The sequence below is a fragment of the Neolamprologus brichardi genome, chromosome 7, assembly GCF_056152115.1.
Source record: "Neolamprologus brichardi isolate AB-2024 chromosome 7, ASM5615211v1, whole genome shotgun sequence".
NCBI lineage: Eukaryota > Metazoa > Chordata > Actinopteri > Cichliformes > Cichlidae > Neolamprologus > Neolamprologus brichardi.
The window spans coordinates 19398427-19410462 of NC_142110.1; the positions used below are offsets into that span (position 1 = coordinate 19398427).

At 42.8% G+C, this 12036-nt stretch overlaps 1 protein-coding gene across 2 annotated transcripts in view; it reads left to right on the plus strand.

Moving 5' to 3' along the window:
* The first annotated feature begins 1401 nt into the window (after positions 1–1401).
* Positions 1402–12036, plus strand: part of wnt7bb (wingless-type MMTV integration site family, member 7Bb) — a 30960-nt gene continuing 20325 nt past the window's right edge. The window contains exons 1-2 of one of the 2 annotated variants that reach the window (XM_035916207.2): positions 1402–1632; positions 8584–8810. In XM_035916207.2, coding sequence (XP_035772100.2) covers positions 1562–1632; positions 8584–8810 — 298 coding nt within the window. In that variant the 5' untranslated portion in view covers positions 1402–1561. Of the gene's footprint in view, positions 1633–3786; positions 4271–8583; positions 8811–12036 lie in introns of those variants that run through there. The other variant, XM_006782486.3, reaches the window with a different exon arrangement.

Genomic DNA, 12036 nt, shown 5'->3' on the forward strand with positions numbered 1-12036 from the left:
GGAATTTTGATGGGCATGTTTTGAAGGAAAAGGCCTTGAAACCACAATGCAGGGATGTCTTGAAACAAAGGTCTCTGCGGTTTTGTCTGTTTCTCGTGGCGAACAACAGCCCGACAGTCTCTGTGCTCAGATAGCTCATGTCTGTAATTTTAGTTTATGCCATCATTATTACAACACGTTAGCTATTTTTCATGTACTTTCTTTGGAAATATACTGAACTGATGGTTTATGCGTTCTTTAGAGAAACATACCAGGGACAATAAAATTTAAAGAGTAAAGAGAAAAAGGGTTCATTGGACTGTGACTAACTAAAGTAAGTAAGTAAATAAATCACTCTGATTAAATATGATCAGTTGTGCCTAAAAGTGAACTAGGGTAAATTCTAAGACTGGAGTGGCCTCGTCAGATTATCAGCCCTTTTTTATACCCTTTTTACATTTTCTCCAGTAACCAAAAAGGAAGCAGATATGTAAAGTGACATATCTATCTATCTATCTATCTATCTATCTATCTATCTATCTATCTATCTATCTATCTATCTATCTATGTCTCTCTGTGTGTGTGTGTCCTTTTGCCACCAGAGGGAGTCCCAAAGGATTTAACTCCATAGTCTGAATATCTGCTCAAAATTCACATCACCCTGGCTCATAGGCAAGAAATGCGAATATTGATGTATGTTTTTTTGTTCATGCACTTCACTGTTAATCAAAATCACTTACAGAATCCTACTGAACCAGTTCATTATTACTAATTATTAGTCATGCAGTGGTATTTTTTTTCACTCAAACAGCTGGAAAGCCATTCCTCCTCTGCTTCATTTTATGGGGCTTACTGTTGTGGTGTAGCCCATCACTTGTGGGGCAATGCCTAATGTTGCAAGCGCCTAGCCGGGGCTACAGGCCTATAAAAGGCCATTTCACTTCGTTCCTTTTAGTTTTCCATACCACAACTGCACGTGTTGAGCTCAGCATTGAAGCCCGTCCCATCCTCTGCATATCCATGCTGCAGGAGGAGGAGGAGGCAAGGAGCCCTTTTGTTACCTGTATTAGACTACCTGGCGGTTGCAAGTTAGTAACGTGGTCTGTGTTTAAGTCTTCAAAATATAGCAGCAGCGATGTTCCAAAGCTTTAAACACCACGAAATCCGCGTTTTTTTCCTTTTCTTTTAGGACACTGCAGTATGCGCAACTATTCCCCCCTCCCTCGCTCTCTTTCTACCTGCAAGGCACAGCAAGTAGGAATTGTTAATTAGGTTTTACCGTCAAAGTAAGGACGAATAGGAGGCACTTCCTCCAAGAACTCATTCACCTTTCAAGTCCGAACCTCTCTCGAGTTTCATTTTGGAGTTCTTAGCCACCTTTCAGGTCGTCATCAGCATCTCACCTGTACTCGCGGACCATGGATTTCGCACGGTCGATTATTTCCAAGGAGCTTCTGCTAGATGTCGCGGGAAACAGACGGTACACGTGCATCTGGAAGGGCTAAGAAACCTGCCAATGTGAACGGAAAGCGTGGCCACTTTATGTTATAGTGCATGGCCTCCGGACAAAGTGGCAACGATCATGCACGAAACCCTCCGAAGACGGAGTCTCTACGTGTTCCTGTGTTTTGGCATCATATACCTCAGACTTGGGTGAGTTTTTTTTTGTCGTTGTTACTTATCGAGACACTGTCGCCCGCGAGCCTCGGTGTGAAATTTGTTGCGACAGTCAGGCACGCTTCAGAGGGGAAAAGCATTTTAGAGGAAAGATTCGACTGCCCTCTGACCTTAGAGTGAAGCATGAGGATGAAAAAGTAAAACCAGGTGTTTTTAAACATGTAAGAATCATTGCATCATCAAAGTGCACAGCTATAGCTTGGAGAGGGGTGTTATGCGTAAAAAAAAATGCAGGTCTGTTCTCGTTCCAACGGACAGTGCGATCGATCGGCGTTTACCACAGAAGCTTATTTAATTCACCTCCCGGTACTCCTGCTTTGTTGCAGAGGATCATTTGAGCCGCTTTCTCTGCCTCGGATTCAGCTCGGCCCTGCATACCTTCATTAATAGCGGCAGACTGAGTTGTAGTTCCACATTCCATTGCCCAGACGGAGTTTTTACCTGTTTTGCAATACCTCACCTTGATACATAAACACAGAAGGACGTCCATGCCTTCCTTCTCTGCTGCCTCTACCGCAGTGCCTCTCGGGCACGATCGTGTTAGGATCTCCAGGAAGATAAGCAGAAGTTCGGGGTTTTTTGCGCATTTTTAACATCATACTGTTAATAAAACATTAATTATTAGTGAAATGCTCAGTGAGTCGAAGAGTACATGTTCTAACCCATCTGAATCCAATACACTGAAACCAATATAAATTAGCTGCTATAGCCATAATAAGGCCCAGGGGTCCTGTGCAGCCCTGCCTACCGGGAACGTTGCGCTGCAGAGGAGACAGATCCAACCGAATCAGAGCAAAAGCAGGGCCTACGTTATAAAAAGTAGACTCTAAAACAGGTTCTGTTGTTTTTAAGCCACTCTGCATTTGCTTAGTGGGTTAATTCTAGGCAATTGCCCAAGAAATAAATAAAAGTTAATAATTAAAAATGAAAGCTGGTACCAGTCACACACGACCACACCACATAATAGTATAGAACATGTATTTATGACTCTTTTATTCTAATAGTAAGACTGTTTATGTTTGTCATATACATCAAGTTCAGGAGTGCTTCTAACTTTGTTGTATGCTTGTGCTTAGAATGGCAGCAAAGTAGATCTGATCTTATCCTGTCTCACATTTTCAGATGTAAAATGGAACGATTGGGCCCCTGCAGCTTGACGTTAATGCGTTAATGAAACGAATCAAATAGCCAGAACCTTGTGAACTGACTTCAGATTTCACACGGGGTTCATATCACATGACAGTAGCTCCTTTATGGGGTCTCTTGTCTTATTGTTTACTAATCCTGAGCAGTTAGCTCATTCCTTCCATCCTTTTACTCCGGCTAAGTCTTTCATGGTACCCTCTTTGTGTACAATGACTGGAGCCTGCAGGTGTTGAGTGAAAGTCACGATGTTGAGAAGATAAAAAAGCCTCCACTCACCAAACCATGTCAGAAAAGAAAGAAAAAAAGAAAAGAAAATTTCAGTTTATGGCAACAATAGTGCAGTTTTTAAGCCTTTACTTCCATCAATCCTGCACCCTGAGCATAGAAAACCCTGCCTCAGAGCAGGGTCTCAAAATAGGATGACAGCCATCAGAGCGCAGCAGACAGGTAGGCAGAGCAGAAATATTATAGACGCCTATAGAAATGTTATAGTGTTACCGCAGGATAGAATAAGGTCACTGAACCCCTGTTTGGCTTCTGGGAATTATGCTTTATGTTTCCATGGAAATGTCACAGCAGACAAAGACATTTCTTTACAGCAGCATGGAAAAATAGCTAGAATCATATCTGCCATTCACAGATAGATAGATAGATAGATAGATAGATAGATAGATAGATAGATAGATAGATAGATAGATAGATAGATAGATAGATAGATAGATAGAGTCACTTCGTTAACGTGATGCCAACTTGTTGATTCAAAATGACACATCCTGCCAAGACGTGCGCTGATTTCTTACACATGGAGCCTCGCTGATGGTGTGAGGCTGAAGCAGCCAGTCTCTGTTTGTTTATTTTTGGCTGGATGGTGGGGTTGGGGGTGGAGGTTGCGGGGGTGTGTGGCTATGTCGGTAGGTGGGGAGGGGGTGATAATGATGAATGAAACCTTCAGCGCTGTCCAACGGGAATCAGATGAGTGTCACCCTATTGTCCCACTGTGGCAAAGTGGGCGGATAGCAGTGTCTCTCCCTGCCCAATGGCAGGCACGACTCTCATGAGAGCGGAGAGAGGCACTTTTCTGCCATGCAAAATCCCTAAAACCATCATCATTCCGGCTCGGGAACCCACAGTACTGTGTAACAGCCTCCGCTGCTGAGAGATGACAGAGCCAATCTCGGCGCACACACGGCCCTGGGAGCTTGGAGCTGCGTAGAGTCGCTGCGCAAACACAAGGCGACGCAGAGCGAGTTTTTTTTTTTAAATTTTTGTGCGGAAAAAGGGATTTAAAGCCGGGGATTAAAGAAGGGTTTTTTATCCCTCCTCCTCTCATCGTAGTCCGTCTCGTCTCACTCAAACCGAGCGTGGCCGTTTTGCTCAATGTCATCATGATCCTCTTCTCGTCGCGCAGTGTACTGCTGTCAGTCTACTACCCGCAGATTTTCCTGATCCTGACGAGTGGCAGCTACCTGTAAGTTTGAGCCAATTAACGAGTCCTTCACTCCACAGGGTGCGCGCTCTCATCCTCAGCAACACAAAGATGCACGGGTTAGGCTTTCCTTCTCTCACAACCCTCAGACTTCTCAATAGGGGATATATTTTCTTCGCCCCAACATTCAAAAGCCGATAAAAGTGGATTATTTCGCTCATCCCTCATCCTCAGGTCAGAGTTATTTACACCGTGATACCAAACTGTATCGAACACGGACCAGGTCTAACAGAAGTGCAGCTCAGGCGGCATATTTGATTGTTCAACTGAACTAATGTTATCCAAACTCAAAAAAAGAAAAGAAAAAAGAAAATAGATAATACTCATCAGTAGAAACACCCGGGTCCACGTGGGAAAGCAGTAATTTGGCGTAAAGCTCAACGCTCTAATGTGCCATCCCCTCAGCGAGCATGTCTGCGGAGTAGGGCTCGTTTGGGTCGGGCTGTTGGATTTAAAACATTTTACAAAATCGAGGAAAAATAATACTGTAGTAACTGCAACATTGGTCCATTTTGGCCACTGAGTGGCAGAGATGTTCAAGACAATTAGATGCGGAGATTCTGTTTTCTTCCCCCTGTGAGAAAAACTTCGCGCAACGTGGGTCATTTTTACGCATGGAAGCACCTTTAACCTGTCAGAGCGAGCGAAAGACTACCACGCATTACCTCACCTCTCCCTGATTTCAAATATTTCGATGTTACCGTTTGAGCCCACATCTTAAACTATCCCCTATGCAACACGTACGTGATTGGCACCGCAATGCGCTGAGCTCTGGATTAAAAGTATTTCGCAGAACGGCGGCTTTCTTAAAGTTTCCAAAAATAATTACTGGAGCATGGACCTTTGCTCCATCCTTTGCTGCCCGGAGACCCCAAACCTGATGCTGGAATAGATGTGTTTTTTTTCCTTGGGGGGGGGGGGTTCAGACAAAAGTAGGCTACGCTGCTAAGTATAGTGATGGCTTGCACATCAAAGTTACATACCATTATTTGTTTGGATTATTTAACTATGTTTTCAGCGGCGTATTAACCGCAGGATAAGCCACGTGGAGAACATTTAAACATAGGTTCAGAATAATACAATACCCCTTCATCAAAACTATACAGGAAATGTTTTGGCATGTAAAACTGTAAAAACAACTTTTTTGTGGGCAGTAAATACACCCGGAGCCAAAGTATATATCCATATAGTCCTTTGGAGTCACTGCACACCTCGCCTGTGGAAACAGTCTGAAAACTGTGGGTGTGTAAGGGATTTTGTTTTTAGTAAAACCACTCTAAAATGCTAAAATTTATAAATGCTGCTAGATTTGCTGTTAATGTGTCTGTGTGTGTGTAGTGGGGGGAATAAGGAGAGTATTTATTCACTTGACTTGAGTAAGTTGTGCCTCAGGCATTTTTGCGAGGGCCTTCCTCTTGTAGAAAACACGCCTGGGAACGTAACAGCCTGTCAGTTAGGTTCAAAGTGTTCAATGTGATGAAGCAGGTGGCTGTAAGCAAACTGCATGCCATGACGCAGATGATAGTTCCTCTTAAGGCCACCACACTGCACTGTGATGGAATCTTTAAGCTCCTCACCACATAGTTAAGATTTAAGCTCTTCCACAGTAATGACTTCACACTGACCTAAAGTAGTGTTTCGTTTACATTTCCTGGTGACTGTTTTAGTCTTCAAGTTTTTGGGATCAATGTAACACGGAAATGATCATGTTTTATCAGCGCTAAGGTTAAATTATTAATGAAAAATCAGCTTTACCAGCTTAAAAATCAGAATAGAAAGAGCAATTAACGGTGGACTCTAAATGTTTTAGGTTTATGTACGGTTTGTGGTAACAAGATCAGACTTTCCACCTGCTGCTTTAAAATTAAAACCCACCTTTCCTCTCATCTCTCTGCAGCATCACTGCTACGCCACAATCCAGTCACGCTGCCATTATTCGATTCAACAGCACACAGTTTGCATGAAAAGACACAACTTTTGCATCGACTCTCATCCTGTAAACCTGAGGAAGCTAGACAGGCCGGGGCTTTGAAATTCATCAGCTTACTTTTAAGTTCATGTTGACAGTCTATCTTATGGGAGATCTGTGTGGCTGTGGGTGAGCTGTCCCCCAAGCTGCTGGCACACACAGAGCATACACTAAGCAAACAGATTCGCATTTGTGCACTTTGATGATGCGGGGATTTAAAAGCTTAGCCCTGGAATTCTCTGTTTGGTGTTGTCTGTTGGTCGGGTTTGCCCATGGTAGACTGTGATTGTGCAAATTAGCATGTGAAGGACATGAGAAAGAGCTAACAAAGGAGGCTGAAAAGAGGTTTCTTTGACAGAGCTAAAAATATCACCTTGACGCTTGTGTTGGATTTTTATCGCAAACCGACCTTATTCATCTCTAATGTTCATTATGGAAGGAAGCAAATTTCTCTAGTTGCACATTAAACTTGGCTTAATGAGCCCACCCTTTAACTTTTGGACAAACTGGATGTCGTCGTTGCCATGAACTACCATGTATGCAGCGGAGGGTCAAAGAGGGTCAGAGAAGTTCGAGCTACTTTACAGCTGAGAAAGCAAAGCAGGATTGAAAGAAGCAGCAGGCTGCGGCACCTGATGAATGTCCTCTTTTCTTTCTAACAGGGGATTTTTTAAAAATTAATATGATTATTTTTTAGAAGTTAAATCCCTGTTAGATAAGTTTGCATCTAGTGTAGTGATGCACACGTTTCGCAGACCAAATTGAATTCTTCTTCTTTTTTTTTCTTCTGTCTAATAAACGCCAGGCCCATAGTTTTCGATTCTATTCTATATGAAAATGTGTATCCTAACATGTTGACATTTATTGATTTATGGCAAGTTCAAGTGTAGCGTTTGTAAAATCAACAAGCATACCCATTTTGCGTGTCCCTTTTCAATGTTATAGTCCACCAAGAGAATGTGTGTAGCCCTGTGTTTGGTAACAGATACTCGCCCCACTGCAGTTAGGATTTATTCTAAAGTTTGTCTTTGAAATTGAGATTTATGTTGTTCTTCCATTGCGTAGGAACTTAAACAACAATCAGAAAAGAGAACACGGTCATGCGAGAGGTTTTTAGCTATCCTGACTCAAATCCACGCTCTAAGTCAGGGCTTCTCAGAACGAGAGTGTGCTCCGAGCTCTAAAATCGACATCTCCTAGAGCTCTGTTTCTGCAGTCTCTCCCTCTCTCTTCGTCTCCTTCATCCATTCTTCCATTTCACCCCTTATATATGTTGCCATTTCTTTTCGCTGACACACAGCTCGCCTGTGTTAGTTTGCCCCGTTTGTGGTCAATACTTCGGAGGTCGACGTCATACTTCAAAGGCGGTGTTTGCCTCCGCGCTCATTTATGGCTCCCTGTCCCTGACATGTTTGAAAAGTATGTATCTACATGGTTTCAAGGGCTATAAACAGAATCTTGGAGAAAGTCTGTGTTTTTCTTTTTCTTCTTCTTCTTCTTTTTTTTTGTAATCTGTTTTGGTGTTCCCAGTGGCCATAAAGCCATCTCGAAAATATGCTGTTGTACCTATCAAATATGTTGTTGTATGTTTGAGGTGAACCAATAAGGACATGTCCTGGGTCATACGAGACCGACCACTTTAGGATTGGAGAAAACCAGTGCTGAAAACCTTACATGTGTTCAATGGAAAGCCTCTCATGAAATTTATGGGCAATTTACACCCCAAGTATTCTTCAAACGCATACTGTAATTACACAAATCATACAAATCGTACTTTATATGAGATTTGGTTAAAAAAAGCGATTTCTGCAACTGTGCCATCAGGCACCGAGGAGGTCTGTACAGTGGGTATACAAGTCTGGAAGCCATTCACACCAGTATGTTACCTAACAATTGACACAAAAACCCAAACAAATTACGTCTTCCAAACCACTGGGGAATGCTGTTGTGAGCAGCCAAATAAGCATCTTCTTGTCTCTCTCTGGGCTGTTTTTAACATTTTTTATTTAGATTTTTTATATTTCCTATGTTGGATTAAGCTCTCAGGTTTTTCATTTACCTCTAATCCATTAAATAGTAATACTCTCGTGCAGTACAGCTTTCACTTTACTATGAAATGTGCATCAATCACGGGCTGAATTGAATCCTGTTCTGGAGAGTCTTGTGAAAGTGAGTAAATCTCACCGTCCTCTGGAGGCTCTAACTGAGTTTGTTTGTGTGTGTGTGTGTGTGTGTGTGTGTGTGCGACAACGCATGCATGCATCCGTGCCTCTGCGTATGAATGCATGTCTGCGTGTGTGGCGGTGTGTTTTTCTTACTTCGGCAGGGCCCTGTCCTCAGTGGTGGCTCTGGGTGCCAACATCATCTGCAACAAGATCCCAGGGCTGGCACCTCGCCAGCGGGCCATCTGCCAGAGCCGCCCGGACGCCATAATTGTTGTGGGCGAAGGGGCCCAGATGGGGATCAATGAGTGTCAATACCAGTTCCGATATGGACGCTGGAACTGTTCGGCGCTGGGAGAAAGAACAGTCTTCGGTCAGGAGCTGCGAGTAGGTTAGTCTGCGTTCTTTCACAAATTGAAGCGGGATAGTGTGTTCCTGTATCCATATCTGTGTGCTCTGTATGGCTGTGCATGCGATAAACTTACACAGGCTTTGCTTATGCCGCTGCAATGAACTTATGCCACTGATCACGTCTTTAATGAGCAAATTGAATCAGTGTAAGACCTTTGGATTGGGGTTAGGTTTTTGTTTGCTAAAGTTAGGTTCAGTGTTACGGTCTGCTACCCTACAGGACTCTGGTGGAAAAAATCATAATAACCGTATTCTATGCAGAAGAGATTAAATAAAAGTCTTAGACATCCCACTAATGTACACCAGTTAGAAAAAAAGCTAAAACAGCCAAAATCTTATAATCGGATTTTGATACAGAAAGAGGCCACAAAGATACTTAACAATACAGCTTATATGATATTTTACATTAGTGGCACACTTTCCCAAATAACTTTATAGACATAGTACTTCACTACAAAAATGCACTCACTCATAATAACTATGGATTTGGTATCACGTTGGTTTGAATATAACTTAAAGGTGAGCGATGCACCGTCATAATAAGACAGAGGAACAAACCATTTGAGGCACTGTTGTACAGTACTATGGATTTGTGACTTTCCAGTCAACTTAACAATGAAAGTATGATACAAAACGGGAACTACAGCTTTGAGGCTTTGTGTAGCCTCAAAGTTGTGCGATGCTGAGCAGATGGTGGTAAATTTCTTTCTCTGCCTGCAATCGCAACTATTAATTTGGTAATGGCAACGTAGCTGACAACAATAATACCAGTAATTTTCTTATTAAACAAGAAGTTACATAATGCATGGTTTGAGCCATCTTTATTGTCCCAGTTTTATGAAACAGCACCACGAGAGCATCAAAAATATGGTACCAGGCCCTGACCCTCCGAACCCCATGAAATATGGCTCGTAACAAGCCAAACCCAAGCTGCACACATCACACAGTCAGTTCAAACTCAAACCAGTAATGCGCAGTCTCTTTTGATTTTCTATTGTATAACCATTCATGTTGCTCAAGAGGATCTCACATACCGCTGATTCCACCCCATCTTTTGCTGTTCCTCATTCTCAGCTGAAAAAATGCTGTTTCTCTAGTGTTCCCTGCAGCTGATTCGCTGATATAGTTTGTGCAGTGTGGGGTGTTGGTTAGCAGCATGCCTGCCATAGCTGGCTGTGTCCAAAATTGTGGAAAAGCTACCGAAAAGAAGTGCGGCTCTGATGGGGAAAGCGTATGGATGGAAAACGAGATGGCGAATGAAGAGACAGCTAATCGTGTTATTGCAGAGAACTCATGTCAAACCGAAATAGATGGACACATCTGTTGTTAATTGGGCTAAATTGGTTGTGTCCATGCCTGGCTGGTTCACTTGAGTGTTCTCATATAGGCAGAAAAAGCCCCAAAACAGGGCAAACGTTTACATTTTAAAATGCTTTTGCTTGAGGGACTTCTCAAACTTCTGCAAATCTCTTTTGCGCTGCTTTTGTTTTACAGGGACTTTTATATATTTCCTTTCATTTAGATGCTTTGTTGCCATTACGTTGCGGTTGGGCTGCACATTTAATCCAGTGGCTCTGTTCACAATCCCTCCTCTTAAGCAGCAGCTGAATTAGCTCCAGCTCCTTTTAGCAAAAGCATTTTTTTTCTTTGTTGTGAATGTGGCGCTTTCTTTGGTAATGAAGCTCATGTTGTTTTCCTCAACAACATCCCCTTTTCGCTTTCTTTTGTTCTTGTCTTTTATGGCCTTTTGAAGCACTCGGAGATTTATAAATGGCATTCGGCAGTGGTTCTTTGGACGCATCTCATGTGCATTTCTGTGTGACGGCTATTAATGTTTTCATGCATTATGCTACTCACCCAAAGTAAATTTTACTATTAAAACATATATTCAACCCTACAGGGGGTCTTCTCTGGTTTATTATATGTTATATTATATATTTAGCAATGGCGCCATTTGAATTTGGTGCTAACTTGTTTGGTTTCCATAGTAGATCTGCACAAATAAATGCTCCGTGCGCCCGCACTGAGCACATCACTGTTGGTCATCCAGTTATAGTCAGAGACCGATGACTGCTGGGCCTGTCATGATTGTTCTATAATGATGGGACTTGGTGGCCTTCTCAATAAAGTATCCCTACAATGACGTCTTCCTCTAGACCAACATGGAACTTGATTTAAGTTAGGGTTCCCAAGGCAGATTTGGGGTTTTTCAATGAATAAATAAAATAACCAGCCAACAGGGGCTTATTTTTCAACTTATTTTCCCTCATTTATGTTAGAAAATAACCCCCATAAAAATCCCCCACCTACCCACCCCATCTTCTATTGTCATATTTGAACCACACACAAAGTTAATGAGCAGTAAAACAGGCCGAACTGTGCAGATTTATGCAAACAGAGTGGCGCATCAAAAGAACACATGATAGTCGAGCTTCAGCTTGCTCGATTGCTTCACATTTGTAAACTGCAAGAGGACATATTATAAGGCACCCTGCGTGTCAGTACAGTGACACCAAATCCTCTCAGTCTGCATCTCTGCAAATGATGCAATGTCATGGTTTGTCTGGCTGGGCTCAAACGCAGGACTCAGGAATGAAAGTTCAGTGAGTATATTTACAGTGTTGGTGATAGTGCTATATACAAAGTCTTTGAAGTGCTTAGTTCAAAAGTCCACTATGTACAAAATCCAATGGATGGAAGGTTGCATGAATCCAAGTCCCCGATCTCCTCACTCTGCCAAGTAACAGTCTTTGGGAACTCTGCTGGGCCGTCCTACACACAGGAAAAGTCGCATTAGAAAGCTTCAGCAAATAAACTGAAACAGAGAGGCAACGTGAACACTACTGCAGTTAGACAACACCAAGGCAAAGATCAGGTCAGGTCCCAGCATAAATAGCAAACACCTGATTGCCAGATGATCCACAGGTGCTGATTGAGTCAGGTGTGTCCAGGAGAGGGCGGGAATCCCAGGAGGATCCCACCCCTGTAAGGCAAGTAAACACACCCTCACACAGAGCAGCAAGGACACAACAGAGAGAGAGAGAGAGAGAGAAGAAAGGGGAGAGACGGTGGAGGCTCACAGGAGGACTGGAGGACCATGACATGCGAACCCGATTAGTAATTGTTCCAAATCGATTCCTGTTCAGAGAAAACGCTGCACATTTCGAGGAGCTGATGGCTCAAAGAAAAGTCTGTGCAGGCTGCTA